General features: G+C 31.0%; 1 protein-coding gene across 2 annotated transcripts in view; it reads right to left on the bottom strand.

Moving 5' to 3' along the window:
• Positions 1-21,945, bottom strand: part of Sema1a (semaphorin 1a) — a 154,784-nt gene that overhangs the window by 50,190 nt on the left and 82,649 nt on the right. For both annotated transcript variants that reach the window (XM_088228216.1, XM_088228217.1), the window contains exon 2: positions 15,803-15,911. In XM_088228216.1, the coding sequence (XP_088084342.1) occupies positions 15,803-15,829 (27 nt within the window). In that variant the 5' untranslated portion in view covers positions 15,830-15,911. The remainder of the gene's footprint in view (positions 1-15,802; positions 15,912-21,945) is intronic.

Raw genomic sequence — 21,945 nt, 5'->3', positions numbered from 1 at the left:
GTATTTTCATCGCATTTGGAAAGTAAAATTTGGAAAAATATGCTGGATTTTAATGCAAAATATATTTTTCTGTACTATGCTAAGAATAATTAAACGTATTGCACCAGAGATCAAGAACCTTTAAGAGAAAGGAATAAAGAAGTCTAGGCATCCACAGCGCTTATGACCTGTCATGGGCTGGTTTAAGTGGCCACTTTACACACTGTGTAACATTTACCATTCTGCCCATATTCAAACATCTATATTCCTTCAAATCTTCCATCTTTTAACGTTTGTGAAGTTAAAGAGCTGAAACCATTATTGTTGCGGGTGAGATTCATATGATTGAATTATTTCACCTACATGCTAAGCAACCTTTAAAAATATTTTTCAATTTTTATTTGTATGAGAGTGGTGGATGCCTCGACTTCAATTTTCCCCTCTCTTAAAAGTTCTTTATCTCTGTTGTAATATGTTAATATTAACAGCTCCCTACGGGGTTCAATCAAGTCCTTGTCTATAAAAATTTGGACAAAATCAAAACGTTGTTAATAATTATACGAATAAAAGTGATGCCAATACCACAATAAATCTGTTTTACTGCATAAAAAAGAGCACAAGAATAGAACTTAGAACAAAAAGGACAGAGACGCTGTTCTATGGCTGGTATTTGTGTGAAAGATACCAAATGCAAAATAAGAAATTCGTTAAATTAATTGGCTATTGGTAGTAGACGAGAGTGCACGTTAGTTCTATGACCGTCGTATTTATGATTTTAAATTTATTTTGCTATAAAAGGCCAAAAATATATTATAATTTTTATCAATTATGGAATAACAGTAGGTTTCCATGTTTTTTTGTCAAATGTTTGAACTTCAGAATATTCTGTCTATTGCTTGAGGTAACACGATGTTGCATCACCGCGTGTAAAGGAATTTTGTAGCACAGCCTCTTAATAGTTAATTGATCTAAATGGCATCTAAAATAGGAAAGTAATATTTAAATAATTTCAAATATCTCAATAACATTTCGTAAGCCCTAAATGCGTAGACAATATGGGTTAGCCTTAATTGTACAGTTTATTTTATTTAGAAAACCAACAGTTCTACATATTTAGTTCAACATACTTACTACATATTTATTCTCACACGAATACACACAAACGCACATGTACACTTACTCTCATACAAATACACACAGACATACCTTTTTACATACATGTTACGCACGACACATTTGAAAATGTACCATAATTTTATTATGTAATTGAATCATTGTTGACTGTATGTTTCTGTAAAATAATTAAATATATAAAGTGAACGTTAAAAGATATTGTCTCATTTGCCTTTTCTATAACAAAATAACTATTATTGAAGATGGGCAAATTATAAACTTGATATTAGTTTATCTTTTAAATTTTTACGCACTATGTTTGTACTTACCTGTATATTTTTTGTATATGCCCCTTGAGCGTATTGTAAAATTAAATTTAAAAAAAAAATATAAAAAAAATAAAACAACTTTGTTTTTAACCACTAATTTTTATTTTCCACCGACCGGTTTCAAAGCAAACAAGCTTCTTCGTCAAGGTTTACGTAACTAATGAATTGATTCCTGTTTTATTTTTATCATGTTCACTAAATACTACAAACACTACATTTATTACTTACTTATGGCCAATTTAGTTTTTCTGGCTTTTAAAAATATTATTATAATGTTAGATAATGATAGCATAAACCTCTATTATCAACAATAGAAAAAAAAAATCACGGTCAAGGCTTTACGCCTATAATTTTTCGGGCTAATAAGTTATATAAAACACGAGTAAATAAACAACATAAAATTAAAAAAACACTGTGTTAAGAAATAAAAAATACAACAGTGTTGAGACATATAGTTGGAATAGATAAATATAAAGGAAGCTATAAAAGAGAGAAAAAATTGTATGAGATATAAAAATAAACATTTAGATAAACAAATAAAATAATAACACATGTTACGTAAAGAAATACATACAGTTTAAAAGTTCAGCGCTAAAATTTATGTATCATGTGCAATAATTAAGTATGCGATTAAGCCCCGTATTTCACATTATTGTAGATAAAAAAATGATGTAGGCGCATAGGCAACGTTGCATTAACGGTTCGCCCAGTTGAGTTTGCTGCATCGCATTTCCCTCGGGTTTGCTTAACACGTTCCTTTAATCTCCCATCCCTGTCAGACTGGATATAAAGTTTTCAGGGCAGAGAGAGACAGGGTGACGGCAGTAGGTTTTTGAGCGCGCATTACTTGTCTAATGAGACCATCCATTATTCGGCAATGTTGCCGGAGAAAAAGGATTTTCCCGCCATTACGATACAACGAAACGTTCGAAAAATCTATGGTGACAATAAGCTGTTGGATCGAATGCCGATGGGACGTTATTTTGAAACGGCTCTTTGAAATGCACATTTTAACGATTTTTCTTTACTGAAAATACTTTAAAGCATTTTAATTTGCTATGAAAACTCCATTCCATGCGTGTCAAGCTATGTTATGTCTCGTCTGGTTAGTGTGGTTTTCTTCTTCTTTAAGTGTCGTCTCCTCTGCGGAGGTAAGCGATCATCATAGCTATCTCCGCCTAGTTGACTGCAGCTCTAAACAGTGACCTGGTACTCTTTCCGTACCACTGTGTTACAAATTTCAGAGCCAGGAAACCTTCGACTACCCTGCCCCCTTCCGCCTTCTATTCTTCTCTCTATCATTGATTGCAGGAGCTAGTAATTTTCTCCTCTCATTACATAGACAAAAAGACTAGTAAAACAAGTATATGTGGCGAAAACGAACGGTAACGTGAGACGAGGACGACCAAGGAAGACGTGGCGTGTCAAAAGCAGGCAGAACCGAAGTGCATGTACGACAAGATGTATAAATGTGGAAGAAGCTAGAGATATATGCCAAGATAGACGCGTGTGGCGGTCCATTCTCTCTGCTTACCCTTACTTGGAAATGGCGTGATGGTAGTAGTAGTAGACGGTAGTGGCGGACTGTCTTTCATTCTGCCCTCACATTTTTTCATGGTACTTTTGTTGTTATCTGATATTATTATTTGTGTTAGTCAGTATTTTCGGTTACTATTATGTCATCGCCTTGTATGTTTTCCAACGCAATTTTGTGTACAATCTTTACCGTCTCAATTTACGTCAAATATTTTATTTCAAACTAACGTATTTTTTCGCACCGTTCAATCGGATGAAAGTATTTAATATATTTATTTTTAACGATTATTTAAGGCATAATTTAACCCAGAATTTAATGAAAAGTACCACAAAATTTGTGTGGTTATAAAAACCGTGAATTTCTTTTTAAAAAGAAAAATTTCATAATTTTCATGCTCAATATTAACAAATTTTACTTCAATACTTCGTTTTTATGAGTACTGATGTTCCTAAATTTAGTCTAAATTTTAAAAGGGGTAATCTACCGGTCAAAAAGTAATAAAATTCAATTATATAAAACATTTAAGTATACTTTCTATCAAGTATACCTTAAAAAAATAACCGCATGTAACCAATGTTTATTTTATTAATTACGCAATATTGAAAGAACGGCGTTTTAAAATGATTTCCGTACTTTTTATCAGACTAAAGCCTTGATTTTTTTTTGTTCTTTGCGTCATTGTTATGTCTGTCTTCTTACTGGTTCGAAGGCGATCATGTAGTTCAATAGCTTTGGCATTAGTAATGCGGTCCGAAACGCCATGGCACAGCAACAAAAAAAACTGTTTGTGTATCTAGTATGTATTTTAAGATTTAGTAGATTATATTTTAGTATTAGGTGGGTCCTTTATTGTGCCATTTACTAAGTCTGGAATAATTATCTCTCATCCTTTTTGGTTTAGGTCCTTTGCAAAGAAGGATGGCGACTGTGTTTCGCTACCAGCCTTGCGTGTGTACTATAACGTTTTAATTTAAATTCCACTGCAGGGTAATTACTCAAAGGCTTATGTGGCGTTTCGTATAACAAACAGGCTGCATTAAAAAAAATCTTCATAGAAAATGACAATTCATATATTTTTATATCCCAAAACATTGTATCTGATGTAAATTCAATATTTGTAAATTTGTTTGGCATAAAGAAAAACTCATTGTAAAGAAGTAACATTTTTTTGCTTATAAAAATATCGCCTGGCGGACTTACAACATATGGTAATATGCATATATCTTGGGAACGGTTTGCTAAGGAGTTTTTACATGTGAAAATATTTATTATCTTTGGCACAATTTAGTACTAAACTCATTGTTACAAAAATTGGAGATACAATGTTTAATCTTTAAGCCATCGATATAATAAATGTAGGAAGATGGTTCACAGTTTTCAGTATGGCCCATTTCACATGTGCAGCGCGTATCCATGCGACATCGCATAGTCAGTAGAATTGTATTTGTGTGTGTGAGAAGGGGATGGGGACTGCGGAACTATTTCATTCCTAAAGTATCGATTCGAATATTCGAATATCGATTCGAAGTTACGGGATCATGTATATATATAAATATACATACAAATTTCATTTGTATTTTCCAAATTATATACCTAACTTCTTTAAAATTTCATAACCTTGATTCATTGAAACACAGAAAAGATATCTTCAATCAGATCCTGCTTTACAAAACTGTAAATAATAAATTTGATTCCCCAGAACTAATTAATCTACTTGCATACCATGTCCCCTCTAGACGCACTAGACTGATATTTTCTATCTTCCTAACATTAATTCTGAAGATGTTTTTTAAATTAACTTAAACTTACTGTCTTTTTTTTTTAAGTTGCTTTTCATCGGTTTTTTGAATCCCTTAAAATATGTAGGTACGTAAATATATTTTACCTTTAAAAAAAATGGTTTGTGCACTTGATCATGTTTTTTTATTCTTTTTTATTTTAACTCTTACTTTTTAATTACTTTAAGTAAGTTTTTTTATTAATGTTAATATTATTTCCATTTATGTAAATACTAACTAGAAACTTTTAACATATCTTTTTTACTTCGATTTTAATTATTTAATTACTTTCATTTATGTTTTTTTTCCCTTACAATATTGTACTTAAAAAATTCAAATAGTTAATTGATAAACTTAGCATGTAATATAATATGTAAACTTCACCGGTCCATTAGAGTTAACTCTAAATTTATGTACTATAAAACCACATTATTAACACATTATAGAATTTATACAATGGTTTCAATATGTCGGTACAAATATATACATTTATATATAATGTGTACAATTACATTATGAGGATAACTTTTACTGTACAATAATAATATTTATGCTAAGTACCTACTTGTTACAATGTATCAGTATTATTGTACATGTTAGGGAGGGGGACTAAATATATTGTGTGAGGGTGTGTATTTACTAAATATATTGTGTATTCATGTATGGGTGTGCATATATGTGACAATGTGTAGTGAATATAAGTTGACTTATTGAACAATGATTTTCAAAAAATAATTGTTTTTTTCAAACCTTTATGAGGAAAGCTATCAACCACCTTATCAATCGATTTAAAATTGTTAAGAATGCTCTGGCCTAAAATCCAAATTCAAAAATATGTAAAAATTTCAACAAAGTAATAAAAAACAAAAATATAAATATATATGTAAGTACTCATATACACACATACGATTACATAATTAAATTATTATTGAGAATAATATTCCGGCACCCTCCAACATACCCGTCAAAACAGCTGTTCCAATACATGAAGGTGCTGGATATGAGACAACTGTACCTAAAAGAAGCACTTACACGCTTTTGGTCGAACAATGAGGAGAGGTCTCAGCAAAATGTCCGTACGAGGTTTTCCCAAAGCATGAATTATGACATACCCAAAACCCGTACGACTTTTGTTCTTTCTTTTGCTTTTGGAGGATCTTTGTGAACACCATATGCTCCAACTAGGTAGCGGACATAGAATGATGATGATGATGATGACTTTTGATAGGTTGACTATCAAACAATTAGTAAAAAGTTAGTGCAAATACCGCTTTTTCGCTATTTCGATCAACTCTATTTGATGTTCAAACGTGTATCTTGAAAAGAATTGGTCCAAAGAAAAAAAATATATGAACATTTTTAATAAATTTTATTTTCTTAGGCTTTCATATTTTTTATATTAAATCTATAGGGACGTAATTAAGAGCAAAAAAACTTTTTTTTTTTTAAATTGCGGCATGAGCGGTGGTCGTTCAAGGTCACACACGGTTTTACTAACCTTTGGGAGCCTGAGGGTGAAAAAATTCCGCGAGCGCCTGAGGGGGTACTACGAATACCCCAGCTAAAATGCTATAAATACGTCTTAAAAAAATATTTTTAAAATGTCTTTATAATTGTCATGGTATTGTTTATAAAACTGGTTCATCATAATATTTCCAGTTTTCTGCGAAATTCATACATTTTTTCATAAAATACTGCTGCGATAATATTTTATATGGCAGCGCGCTCCTCCCGCTGCCACGTTTTGGATACCACTGATTGAAATTACGCCACTAGCTAAAGGGGCGGTACGGCGGGCGGTCGGGAGAGGGATGAGCGAGTTCGTAAACCATATACAGCGTGTTTGTTAATTTATTTGAATTAATTTTAAAAACTAATAATATTTTACAAAATAATATAGAAAAAAAATCACACAGCTCAATCTTAATGTGTTTAAAGTTGTTGGTATGTTTCCCAAATAAAATACAATAAAGTATAACACGGCACGAATTCCTTTTATCGGTTACATATGTAGATATATTATACAATTTTACAGAATACGACGACTAAAAATAATACAAAATAGTAATTTCTATTACTCTACAGTAACTCCATGGCAAAAAAACTTTGAAAAATCACTAAATCGATTTTTTTTTCAAATAAGTACAATAAAAAAAAACTCGAGACCTTAAAAAATCTAAAATACGAAATTAAAAAACTTGAAAATCAAATAATCAAGAAATAAAAACTCAAAAATCGAACAACGCCGTGTAAAAATTTATATAATATGCAAAATTAAAATAAAAAAAGTTAATTTGGACGTAGGACTAATTATGTTATGGGAACGTGTTGTTGAAGTAGAAGGTAGAATATTGCTCCATTGGTAACCCGATTTAGAAGCGAAGACGTTTTCTCCGTCATTTTGGCTGTTTTCTTCTAAATTAACACTATCCTGGTCGAAATAATCAGATTCATCGTAATCTTCGATTACAAAGTCATCTGTTTCAGAAACATCATCTGAAGATTCTAACTCTAAATCACTGTCATCACTGGAAGACACTTCAATATCCGTATCGTTTAGAAGCTGCTCAATAACATCATCCGTCAAATTTTTTCTACTCATTTTGAGATTGGCGAAGTAAAAAAAGGTTTTATAAATTTTAAAAAATTCACTTATTATTCAAAAAACACCTTTGTATGCAAAATCCAATGCGCAATATCCAGATAGCTAAATATAAAAATTTTGTTTATTTGAAATTATTAGTCATAATAATACTTTTTTCTAAACACCCTTAGCATGCAAAATCTTACTCGCGTAAACTGGATTTTTGTGGTTATTCCGGAAACAGATGAGACGTGCAAATTGACCGAAGTATCAAAGATCACTAAACTGTGGAGCAAATAGCAAATGAATTGTGATGCATGCTGTTTGCGCGGGGGGGAAAAAAAGACAAATGTGAATTATTATTAAAAGAGTTCCGCGGAAAAATATTTTAATATCTTCGATACATTTGTAACATAATGGAGTAGAGTTATGCATAAAATGAAATCAATATGATGATTAACAAAAAAGGTATTGAACAAATATGCTACCTGGGGGACCCCAGATACTCCTCTTAGGCACGGGAGGGCTAAGGGCATTATGTCCACCGATCCTGTTAAGTTTCAAAATATGATAACTCTTTTTGTCAAAAAATTAAAAAAGTACACACCGAATGACCTTGAACGTCCCATACTTATAATAAATCTTGAAAACCACCCGATGGATCTAAACCTGGTTTTCACTGTCATGTAACGTGTCCTAAAACAAAGCTACTTGTATTTGTTGCATCTTCGAAAAATAAAAATTAATACGTCATATTCATTTCTTACCGAAAATTACCGTAAAATACCGCGGAGATTTTACCGCCTTGCATCTCGAATTTATTGCGATACAAGTAAATATCGTTTTTGCTACCATTTATGCTTGCAATATACACATGTATGTTCATAAGGATGAATGACAATATCCGACTAAGACCCTCCATATAATCTTTCAAACTCACAGTGAAAGGGGCAGTGAACGTAATAAAGTTAAATTGAATTGAAATAATAAACGAAATTAGAAATTTCAAAAGATCTACTCATTTATTGACCAAAATATTGTTTTTTTTGAATGAGTAAAACCGATAGGAAGACCCACAGTCTTTAAAACGGTTTCGGGTATGTGGAGGAATGTACTCCTGCTCCGGGGAATTACGCTTTCGGGAATTTTCCCGCGGTACATCATTACTTGCACCTCCAGTACCCGTTGCACCATTGGGTGCGAATAAGAGTTTGATGGTGATGAACATAATGTCATTGTATTATTTTAGATGTTTGTAAATCTAATATTGTGGATCATCGTAATATATAATTTTTATTTGAGAATAAAAAATACTGTTTTGTAATCCACTGTATTTGCTTACACAGCCGAATATATAATATATGTATTATGTATGTTAACTTGTTAAATAACCCTAAAGAGTGAAACATTTTGTAGCCGAAACTAGACAGTCAAATTGTACAAAAAAAAATTCTTTTTTTTTTTGTATAATTTGATTGTTTTGGTAATTTTGTTGATAGTTAATTTCCTGCTTACTAAAGTTGAAGGTGTAAACAAGGACTTATACACTCGCATACGTTAATGTTTATTGTATGCAATTATTACTTTATTATGTCTATATAATGATTTAAATCATATATACATTCAAATTAACAATGCACTGGCCTATGCACCATTAGGTTCTGATAAGGGTTTGGTGATAATGTATTTCAATATAAATTTTACCGATGTATATATAAATTTACTTTAATATAAAGAAATATTCGTTTTTATAAACGATAAATCGATATTATTATCGAAACTTATTTAAACGAATAATGGCGGTACATTACTTTTTCACTAACACATTCGTAAAAACTCTTTGCGATGTTCTTATGAATATTTTTAAACCTGTTATTATAATCGAATATTTTATATCAGTTTAAAAAAAAAAGGTATTTATTTAAGAGCAATATTTTCCGAATAATAAATAATTTACATGAAAACTAAAAACTGCACTAATAAGTGCATATTATTTATTTATACCCTTTCTAATTTATATTATAAATAAGTGGGTTATATTGTTCATTTTGTTTATATATGTATTTTAAGTTTAAGTAAAATATTATTAAAAGTGTTTGCACGTAATTGATGAAAAATAAGTAGTGCATTTTTTTATTTTAATGTTTCTGTATATTATTTTTCATTGTTTGTAAAGCAAATAAATACATTAATGTCAGGCGGGATGGGATCTCTATGAAGACGACAGATATTATTTAATAATACGCTAATTAGCAGCGTGGTTTATTTACATTTCTGTGCGTTTGACTTAACGGTTCCTAATTTATCATTTCATTTGTGAATAAAAACTAGCAGATTTAAGATATATACGAATTAAAACATATAAACAAAATTTAAATAATAATACGTTGTGTATAAAAATACTTATTTAGTCATGTTTCTTACAATAAAAGGAACATTATGAAAATTCATCAAAAATATTTAATACGTTCGGTATTTTTTTACTTGTCTAAATCACTCTATAGCTAACAATATATTGAATACTTAAAAATAATACAGTTTTTTTTCTATTAAGCTAACGAAATAGTAAAAAAAATCAATGCCAACCTAGCCAAATAAAAAATATCTATCTTTGCTCTTTTGCCTAAATTTTGGGTTTCTGCCTGATCAATTTCAATATATGAAATTCAATTTTAAAAAACATGTTAGGTTTTTAACACAGAAAAATAATTTTAGTTTAGTTAAATTAATTTATCAATTTTTGAGACCATATCTCAACTCCATAGAACAAAATTCCTGTGTATTGAAAGCAAAATACCAAACAATTGTGTTTATAAACAAAATGAACAAAAAATCTTTTGAACATAGGGAACAAGATTTTTTCTAATCAGTGTGAACTCGGATATGAAACTAGAAATAAAAATGAAGTAAGTCTGCCATTTAGTAAGAAAACAAAGACACAGAACTCGTTGGTTCACCGAGGTGGACCATCAGAAATAAGAGTTTAAGGAAAGACCATTAGAAATAAGAGAACAAAAAAAAATCATTTCATTTGAATGTTAGTTGATAAAACATGTGTGTAGCAGATAAGTTAGCTCTTAAAAAGTTATTGCATTCGAGTTGGTCTTAAAGATTTTTTTTAATTAGTGAAATCTTAATAATTATTATATATTTTAATAACTATTCGTCGTCGTCATTCCCTTTCCGTACCTAATGGTGCTTAGATTACTGCAGTGGTACACAAATCGCAGCGTATCTTGATCATTTTTTGTTACATGAAGGTAAGATGATCAGTCTTACGCTTCAGGTACCAGTCCAGGCACTATGAAATATTCTGGTGGGAAAACACCTTTTTAAATAAATATTTCTTATCAACCATGTCGGGAATCGAACCCGAGACCTCTTGCATGGGAGACAAATGCGCTTATCATTACACCACGAGGCCGACTAATAATTATATATAGGTTAATATATTAGCACATTCATGTATTGTGTTTGTACTATTTAAGGACAAAACAAAAATAAAAAAAAAACAAAAAAATATTAAAACCCATAACTTTATCAGACAAGAAAAGCACGAATATAAAAATGTAAAGTTTTGAAGTGACAGAGGCAATGTAGCATAATGTATTTCTTTATATTAAATCAGAGCTACAGACAGTATTACATATATGAAATAATTACAGCTTTGAAAAAAATGCCTCAAAAGTATCGAATATTTCAATATATATATACATTTACATTTGTTTTTATTTTATTTATGAAATATATAATACATATCTAAGATATTATACTCCCAGGAATTTAAAAAAACCTCATTTGGGACCGTAAATAAAAATGAGACATTTTTGTGACAACACATAATATCATACATAGTAAATACATCCGAAATTGTAAGGAAACAAAAAGAAACATAAAGCATAGTACTTTACACCATCTTTATAAATAACATTAATAACTATCACTATCAAAAAGATTTAAGTAATATTTTTTAATTACGACACTTTTGAATTGGCTATTCGATTTTTCGTGTTTTAATATTTATTTAAAATTCGGAATGGTCAATACTTTCCAGAAACCTTTTTCCGAACTTCGTTGAGCAAAACTTAGGTACATGAAAATTCCCTGATTTACGCGTTATTATTATTATATTTATTAAATTATTTTATAGAAATACACCATTCTTTCTCAATGGTCCCCTTGATAAAACCTGTGTGAAGGAATATTTCTTTTATTAAAAAAAAGGTAATAATAATAACAAAAAATAGAAAAAATACCTAATTAAAAAACACCTTTTTCTAAACAGAAATGACCGAAAAATATTTTTTTACAATAATAATAATATTACGAGTACAATACATAAGTTTTTATGTATTTTTTTAGTTAGTGTATACAATAAAGCATTATAAGAGTAGGCATATTTATTTTATATATTTTTAATTAATATTTTTTCTTTCATTCTTCATACTTCATAAGTATTTTGAAAAAACAACGCATTATCCATAAATAAAAAGTCGATTACGGGAATAATCTAATTCGGTTATTCGAACTATTAATATTGATAATAATCGTTTGCGATTAAGCACACCCCAACAGATTTATGTCTGACAGACCGGGTCGTATTCATTTTACAACGCGTGTGAAAAGGTAACAGATTTTGTATGCGTTTGCAGGATAAGCGCGGTAAAATATCGGGTAGTATGGATTTGCGTGGTAGGTGTGAAAACGGCCTATGTAAGCTTCATTATAACGTTTGTGTTAAATGTTTGTAAACAAACTGGAAACCCGTTACGACTTCTAAATGTGATTCATAGCTTAAAATTAACCGTGAACAAGATTTTTTGAATGTGAAACATAACAATATTATTCTGAATTAGAAAATAAATGATTCTATACTAGAGAGTTTTGACAATAAAATATTGAAGATGTTCTGCTTAATCTAGGTGGTACATAGAATGAAATCAATTTCAGTAGATCAGGGGTATCAAGCATTGGTTTTATTATTTTATATAAAGTCGTAAGATCGGTCGATGTTCTTCGTTCTTACAATTTAGTTAATTTAAGATAGTCTAAAATTTTGTTATAATTTAATTGATTAGTAGAAAAACCCATCTTAAAATATATCTAAGAAATTTATTCTGAATTCTCTCAATAGAATCTGAGAAAGTGATTTGATAAGGTGACCATATTGGAGAATTATAATCTAGTTGGCTTCTAACTACAGATGTGTAAAGATATTTTAATGTATTTATATTATTAAAATCTTTTCCGGTTCTAAGTACAAATCCTAATAATTTTACAGCTTTGTTAGATATTTTAATGATGTGCTCTTTAAACAATAATTTTGAACCGAACAAAACACCCAGATCGCTCATCGCTTATATATCTATGATAGTCCTACCAACCTCAAGAAGAAAAAAATGACCAATAACAGGAACGGAATTCTTTTAAATAGCGGATCACATTTGAACATAACAGTACGTTTTTTTTACGAAGGTTACTGAAAAAGAACGACATATATGAACAGTTAAAAAAAGTCAATGTCAATAAAAACAAAAAACAAATGTTACAGTTTTAAAAAATTACTTATTTAAATTATTGAAACTTAAATAAGTTAACAATTTAGAATATGATTATAAATTTTAAAAACATGAATATATAAAAACGTTAGGTTTAATTAAATCAAATTATAAGAAAGCTCATATTGTACTGAAGAAAATATTAAAATAATTTTTCGTTTCGTTATTATTAATATTTTGACATCTAAGCATAAGACTAATGGATCGATGAATCTCCGGAGAACGTTGAGATTAATTATTAATCCATCTTTCTTCTTCTTGACAACAGCTAAATATTAATAAAGTAACTTAATAATAAAACAGAAGAGAGTATTACAAAAAGTTCCCCACGGGTTGTCACATAATTTCCATTCCGATTACAGTCGGACGATACGAAAGCAAAATCTTTACTATGACGGTAAAGCGATTGAAAGATTACGAAGATAAACTATCGCCCCTATATATTTGAATTTCGAGGGCACCCGTACCTCACGGTACACATATCTACGCACGAAGTGATAAAAATCACGTTCTTATCAGCACTTTTTGCTGTTATCACAGATGCATATTTAAAATACGAAAGAGAAATTAGTAAAGTTTAAATCAACCTGAAGTGCGGAGAAAAGTTTGACAGTAAAGACAGCAGTGACAGCACCATCTAGCATAAGATTTGAAAACTAAAGGCAGTTAAAGAGCATTCGTCCCATTATTTGACGTGCGAGATGACATAAACATTGTCTTATTTTTTTAATGACCTTCCAGAAAACACGTATTGATATGTCGAAGAGCCGGTTTTGCAATACGCTTCAATACGCTGGGAACGCTTGATAAGCTCCAACAAAGCGCTTCTCCAAACCACTGCAGGGTGGATCCATTCACCCCTGTTGGCGGGATATGCTGACACCGCCATAAGCGTTTCAAAAATATACAGGGTGTTCTTTAAACCCTGTCACACCCGAAATCACGATGCTCAGTATGAGCAAGAAGACATATTGGCACTTTTAAATATTTTTTTAAAACGAATAAAATTTACAAAAATAAAATATCAAATAAAACAACTGGTTGCTTACTTCTGCTGGGGAGAAACGAGGAGGAGGGAGGGGGAAGTCTGATACACTGTCAACTGCGCGGCCACGCCCCCCTCGCTTTTCCCCTGCAGAAGTCAGCAACCATTTGTTTTTTTAAATATTATATATTTAAAAATTTTCTTCATTCTAAATATTTTTTTTAATATGCTAATATGTCTTCTTGTCCATACTGATCATCGTGGTTTCGGATGTGACAGGGTTTAAAGAACACCCTGTATATATATATATATATATATAACACCTCTTAGATAATTTTGTTTTATATGGTAGAATTGTCACTATACTATGTAGCCATTTTAGTGGTATAAATAAAAATAAAAAAAATACCGAAGTAGATAGAGATAGTTATTGTATCTGAATATAAAAAAAAGAAATGTATTAATTGTAGCTCAATGGACTGGAGTAAATTGAGTGAGACATGGCAAGACAGAAGCGGCATTTGCTGGTGAATTTTGTTTTGGTATACTATGATAAAAAATAAATATTATAACTGTCAACTATTGGGCAGTCAAAAACCATATAATCAGTATACCGAATGCTTTTCACTCAAAATGAGTTAGCGTGTCACCTCCGACACGCATGTCATACCATTACTGAAGTAGGTACTTATGATATTGCAAATGAAAGAAAAGCGTATTGAAACCTATAAAAAGAATCTTATGTATCTTATTTATTAGCTAAAAAATGTGTTTATGATAAAATTCAGGATAAAGGCGGAACAAGTATGCGCTGGATAATAAAAGCGAAATAAAATATTACGGCAGTTTCGTAATAATTTTATTATATCACAGGAAGTAAGACATATTATAGTAAGGAGATAAGATACTTTATAGCTTAAGATGGACAACACGGAAGTAAGAGAATATGGAGTAACAGTTTATGGGCTGTAACTTTACAGACAATGCATTGATTAAGGTGAAATTAGATACATCTAATAATATTTATATCGTGAAACTAGATAAATAAAAATAATTCCAAAAAAATCTATATAAAATACAAAAAAACACCAGTCGCAATTACAAACGCTGTATACTTAACTTTTCTTCTATTTTTATCTACTGAGGTATGACGAATTTTATCTACCGACATGTCTATACGTGTTTTCAGGGAGATAACACTATCGACGATAAAAAATGAAATGGTAATATTTATTTGTCACAGTGGCTTTATCTTACGAACTGTTGCCATTGCCATAAGATTTCAAACGTCGTATGATCGGACACATACACCGTTACTATCTCAAGTTTTCAAATTCAACGAATAGATGGCGCTGAAACTTTGCTCCCCGTTCAATGCTTAGTTAAAAATTAAGTATTTCTGATTCGTATTTTAAATAGGCTTCTGTGATAAAAAGTAGCCTGGTAGGTGAATTGGTTCAGCCAGATAAATCTTACCATCATGATAAAGGTTTTAGCTCTTTTACTTCACAAAAGTCAGCAGATGGAAGAGTCGACGAAATGTGGATGTTTAAATATTGGCAGAATGGTGAATGTTACACCAGCCAATGAAAGGTCATAAGCCCTGTAAATGCCTAGAATTCCATATTCCCTTCTCAAAAATGCTTCCCTCTCTGTTGCAATAAATTAAGACATAAAATTATTTATTAATCTATTTACCAAATTATTGAATTATATATTGTAGCATATAAAATGTATCACTATTAATTTTCTATTTTAATTTTACTATGAAAAATCATTTTATTTATTTGTTTATTCAAAATAATTAGTAAAATTATTTATTTAAAAAAAAACATTAAAAAAACAAATCATAATTTTGTTATCAAAGAAACTGTGGGGAACGATGAAGGTTAAGAATAAATTATATTTTTTGGAAATAAAGAAGGCCAGGAGAACTTACCTCGTCCTTTCCCTTCATCAGGCACATCTTCACGTCATCTTCAGGTGTAAACCAGGTGAGGCGGCGTTGTTCCGTGAGGTCCACTAAACTTAAGTTGTGTACCAAGTTCCTGGAAAAAACGAAAAATAGAATATTAATCCAGTGAAAACTGTACGGAAAAATAGATGATATTTTGAGTAGGTCAAAACATAGTCAGAATAATTTTAAATTTTAAGCAATAGGAAGTTTATTAAGTTGATAGACATTACAAGAGAGATAAAGAACATTTTCGAGAAGGGAAAACGGACGTAAATAAATGTTTCAGCACTTTACTATTATAACAATAAATATAATATGTAATAACAAAAAAGGCACAATGGTTCATGTTACAGTTTGGTAATAGATCAGTTAACTCTTAGGAGATTGGGGTAAATAATTCCTTTACGCGCGGTAATGTAAAATCGTGTTACCACAAGCAAAAAACGGAATATTCTAAAGCTCAGACATTAAAAAAAAACATAAAGACATACAGTTTAATAATTCCTTTTCCATAATTTATGAAAATAAATATACAGTTTAGCCCTGTTGCAAAAAAAATAAAATCATAAATTCACCGCTCATAATTCACGCGTCCGTCCCCCATCACAGTCAACAACCGACTGAATTTGTTTTACACAGAACTCTGTCTCTGTCTACCTTGTTATGTGTTTTCTCTTCGTGCTTTCTCTAATACAGATGTTTTGCTGTATTTGCGGACTCAGTCTTCGGGTAGCAAGGTTAAATATTTTTTGTTTTGAAATCCAGCATCGTTATACGAAATTTACTTTTCAAATCGGGTGTGAAAATGTCCATTTGAAGATTATCAAAAATACGCTTTCAAAATTTAAGAAAATAAGAGAGATATATCAAGTCTTGTATCGTATGTTGACTTGTGTGACATCACAGCCACACAAGAGTTGAAGCAGCTAGAGACAGCCATAAGCCCTTTAATTGATAAAGTTTCCATACTTTCTTCTCTAAAATGTTATTCATCTCTGTTGTTATTTATTACTGGTAATTAAGATAATTTTTTGGATCGTTATTGTCTCGCTAGGTAAGCCATATGAGGGCACTATTAAAATTATTATTTAACAAGTATCAACATGTTTTTCTGAATTGGCACCCAAATAACACTGATCATCGTATCTTCTTGTAACAAAAATCATTAAGATACGCTGCAGTTAGTGTACTATGGGCACTAGCAATACTTAACACTTGCAACACTAAGTGCCAGGCCTACCAAAACAGCAACGCAACACGAAACCAGCTGCTACAAAGCTAAATTCAGGCTTTCTTTGTCGGCATTGGTTTCAGTTGCTTTTCCATGACGGCGACGTCGATAACAACTTTCAACATTTAACCGTAAATTAAATTCAATATCACGGTTAGGTCCAGTCAGTATTGTCGCCATGTAGTTAATTGTATTTTTTCTTTGTTCAGTCAAATAAATAAAAATAAAACTCCACATAAATATACAAGTGACATATTTTATTTAATACACGCAACTTCGTATCGTACTTTCCGCAGGTCGAAATTCCACATAAGTATTCTTTACACGAAAACAGATTCACTACAGTACCAATTCAGTGTTTTATTTATTTATTTATATATACGCCCAATGGGCATTTTTATGGACACATTTATACATAGAAAATTATTATAACAAAATTAGAAAGACTCAATGGTTTATAATTGACTTTGTGGGAGTGGAAGCGGGAGAGAGGTGTTTATAATTGAATTTGATTCAGTGATCGTTTGAAAGAAGACAACTTGTTATCAAAGAAATCAAGACTGGTATGTTTGTTGGCAGACCTAAGAATTCTGACCATAGGGGAATGAAAACCATAGTTAGTTCTATGGTTATCGGTATGAAAGAGTAAGTTTTGTCTGAGGTTTCTAGTTGGGATATTTAATTTTTTTATGCACCATTAGGAACGGAAAAGTATTAATCATGATGAGTATCAGAATGTAAGTATTCAAAATAACACGAGAGTAAATAAATAGATGATTGGGAAATAAATAATGATATACCGCATGAAGTACAAAATTTAGAAATTTGCAGATTGTAAACAGATGATATAAAATATTTACACAAGAAAAATGAAAAAGATATGAAAAAACGAGAAAATAAGAGAGGAAAGTTACGTCAATCCGAAGGGAAAAACCGGAGGTAAAAGGAAAAACATCAATTATTGGAGAAATCCATTTAAATTAACAACGTTATCATAAAAGTGGATGTTATATTTACGATAAATGGCGGGGGATATCGCTAATCGATATCTCATTACGCGCATGATTGAATGCTCCAGAGCCTCCCTTTCAATTCTGGAAAATATATATCAAACAAAATATACTCGCCACAGATAGCTAAAAATATATACTTTTATCTTTTATCTGAATGTCTTGGCAATTTCGTGAAGGTACAGTTAAGAAATCTCTACCTCCAATATATTTATTAAAACATTTAAGTTTGTTAGTGAAAATTCTTGATGGAAGTTCATTGTAATTCATTATTTAAATAAAAGTCGAGTGATACTTTAATCCACAAATTTGAAATGTCCAGTGACCAGTTACATCGCTTTCGCGGTATCTTCGAGACTGGTATCTTTATTAAGGAGTTCAATGTATTTATACAAAACAGAGGTAAGGTTAGAAATCATGACTGACAAAAATCACACTCACGAAAGATGGGACGCTAAAAATAAAATACTTTAACTCATTAAAATAGCATTATATCAACTCATTAGTTAACCAGAAAAAATGTTGATAATGATCCTTAAGATAAAAATAACTTTATTTAATTTACTTTCAGTATAACTGTTAACTGTCTTCTGTATGCGGATGATGCCGTGCTTCTTGCTAGCAGCAAAGAAGACCTTCAATTCTTAGTAACAAAAGTCTACGAGGTATGCAAGAAAAGCGATTTGCTTATGAATGTTGATAAATCGAAAGTGATGGTTTTTGAAAGGGATGAAATTATAACTAAATGTGAGATCAGCGTGAACGGAGATATCCTGAATCAGGTAGAAGAATTTGTGTACCTGGGAAGTATGTTTACTAGGGACGGAAAGGCCGATAAAGATATTGAAAGGAGGGTGAGTGCCGGGAACAGGGTGAACGGTGCACTAAAATCTACTTTGGCAAACAAATGTTTATCGCAGGAGGCTAAACTAGCAGTTCACAACGGAGTTCTAGTTCCAACTCTAATGTATGGGAGCGAAGTATGGAATTGGAAAAATAATGATGAAAGTAGGTTGAATGCTGTCGAAATGCGATCCCTCAGGCGAATGTGTGGTAAAACGATGTATGATAGGTGCACAAATGTCGAGATCCGTGAAGTGTGTAAGGCTGAGACATGCATTATTGACAGAATTAAGAAAGGGGTGCTGCGTTGGTTTGGACATGTAGAGCGAATGGACAGCGAAAGAACGACTAAAAGGATCTACGATGCAAATGTTGATGGATGCAGAAAACGAGGAAGACCGAGAAAGACATGGCACGATCAAGTCCATCAAATACTTGAAGATGGACATGTCAAAAGTAGGAATAATCGGCGTGCGTGCATAAGAAGATGTATGAATGTAGAGCAAGCGAGGTCTGTATGCCAAGATAGAGTGTTATGGCGTTCTATCCTCTCTGCCTACCCCTACGGGGAAACGGCGTGATGGTTTGTTGTTGTTGTTGTTGTACCTCTGCTTTGTATAAATACATTGAACTCCTTAGTGAAGATACCAGTCTAGAAGATGTCGCGAAATCCAAATTTGTGGATTAAAGTATCACTCGTCTTTTATTTATTTTATTTATTTTTTTATTTTATTTATTTGGATAACCAACAGCTATATTATATCATATTTATATAACAAAACAAATAACAAATCAGCCAATTACAGGTTTTCACAAGTAGCATCACAGTAAGTTAAAAAAGATTCTCGAACATAAAATGAATAGTAATTAAATGTAAATTTAAAAGAAAAGAAAAAAAATACTACGAGTTATTTTGAAAGCAAACGCCGCATATAAAACAAATATTTATTAAAGTACATTGATTTAAAACCCAAACACGCGAACTAGATTACGAAGTCGACAAATAAGTAAAACACTCAGTTTAAGTACTTAAAGTACCCGTTTGTATGTCTTTGTGAGAGGCTACCGACAACACACAGGTTCTGTCAAAGAGAAAAGGGTGGGAATTGAATTTTATGCACATTTTCCGGAATGGTTGGATATTGGAAAAGTTTCCCGGCAAAAACATTTGCTGCATTCCGCCATGTTCACACACACTACCATGCACGTGGACACACAGACATATGTACATATGTCGGTATGTTACAGGACGTAGAATGAAAGCTCGTATCCACGTACATAGAAGGCTCACAGGAAAAAAGTGGTCTAAGCCAATTAAAAAAAAAAAAAGTGTTATTAAAATGGGTGTAGTAGCTTTTTTTGGATGTGCTATGGTTTATTTTATTAACTTATTTATTTAAACGATTCGCTCTTTTCACAAAAATATACCTATTATTTCAAAAGTGTGTATTTCAAATTCCCAATAAATTTACAGTGAAAAGCAAGTTGACAACAGAAATAAATGACTTTGAATTGATTTTCATTATGGGATTTTAGCACATTGAATATATTGATTTATTTACAAACATAAGTTTATTGTACATTATTTGAGACAGTAAGTCCCAACTCCATGGGACTAAAAGTCCTGTGTTGAGATGGGACGAGCAATTATATGATACAGACACATGAGTATATCACCACAAATATAGGATAAGAAACAAAAAAAAATCAAAAAAATATATACATATATAGCACATCAATATGGTAAACAGTAAACTCAAGCATTCGGAAAATCATCAAGGAGTTTCCTACTCAAATCCCCCCCACTAAGGAAAATCCAGTCCTTAACTCCTTTCTTGAAAATAATTTTTGTCCTTAAGAGCTAAATACGTTCTTCGAAAATACTAAACACTCTCGGTGCGATAAATGAGAGATGTCTCTGAGCAAAAGTCGTACGGGTTTTGGGTATGAAATATTTATATTTTAAGAAGAAATTGAGGAGTATTTAAAACAAAAATGTTTTTTTGTTGGTTAAAAGAACTTGGAGAAAATTAAAAAAATATATGATTATATATTGTATTATCATCGTTGTGATTAATTATTTTGTAATTACTCTACCAGTGACGTCACTAGTTGTAAATTGTAAACGGTAAATTGTCGTAATTGGTGAGTTGGCTTCTCGAGACGAACGGTTTATATTGAAAAATAGTTAAAACTCTACATTAGTGTTTTATTGAATTTTGAATTAAATTAATTTAAAAATTAAAATCGAATTATTTTATCAATTTTAAAGATGCACCCCTACAAATATTTGAAATAATGCAAGGCTCACAAAAATATACCCATAATGTACATAATAAAATAAACTCAGTATATCCCAATTGATTTTTGATAATGTTACTTTTCTTGGTCTAAATAAAAATCCTCAATACTTGTTAACAGTTCTTCAGTACTTTCATCTCTGATATTCTGAGCAGTTATTTGGTTTTTCTATTAAGTTTTTCTATTTAGTTTTTCTACTTGGTTTTTCGTATTTTTCTCACCTCTGTTGTAAACACCATGATTTGGTCTGACACACGTTTTGTATATCCGAATTATGATTTCAATAATCACGTGTCCTGTATTATACGACATTTCTTAGGCATCCAGATGTTTACTAGCTGAGATGGATATGTTCTCATCATCACTATGGCAGCATGTGCATGGCATGTGAAGTTAATGACCTTATCTCCTTTAGTAGATTCACTACTTTTTTTTATTCTTCAAAGCATTTTTTTAAATATATTTATTCTGCTTGTGTAAGAAAAGGTTTTTGGCGTATATATTGTTGTACTATATTTGGTTATAAAGGTGATAAACTTGCTTTGTTTCTTTGTTGTTCTCAATATGTGTTATTTTCTAATTGTAATATTATTTATGTCCCGAATTGAGTTGTTGTAACTCCTGGGAATGTAATTCAACGTATTATACTTGTAAAATACTTTGTGTTATATGATTTATAAATAAAATAAAAAAATTAAAAAAACACTTTGAGCACTGGCCGAATACACATAGAATTTAAA

Source organism: Micrasema longulum, unplaced genomic scaffold (genome assembly GCF_059751315.1).
Source record: "Micrasema longulum isolate JH-2025_06_02 unplaced genomic scaffold, ASM5975131v1 h1tg000570l, whole genome shotgun sequence".
NCBI lineage: Eukaryota > Metazoa > Arthropoda > Insecta > Trichoptera > Brachycentridae > Micrasema > Micrasema longulum.
Note: the sequence above shows the minus strand (reverse complement) of the source record. Positions and strands in the feature narration are given on the sequence as shown.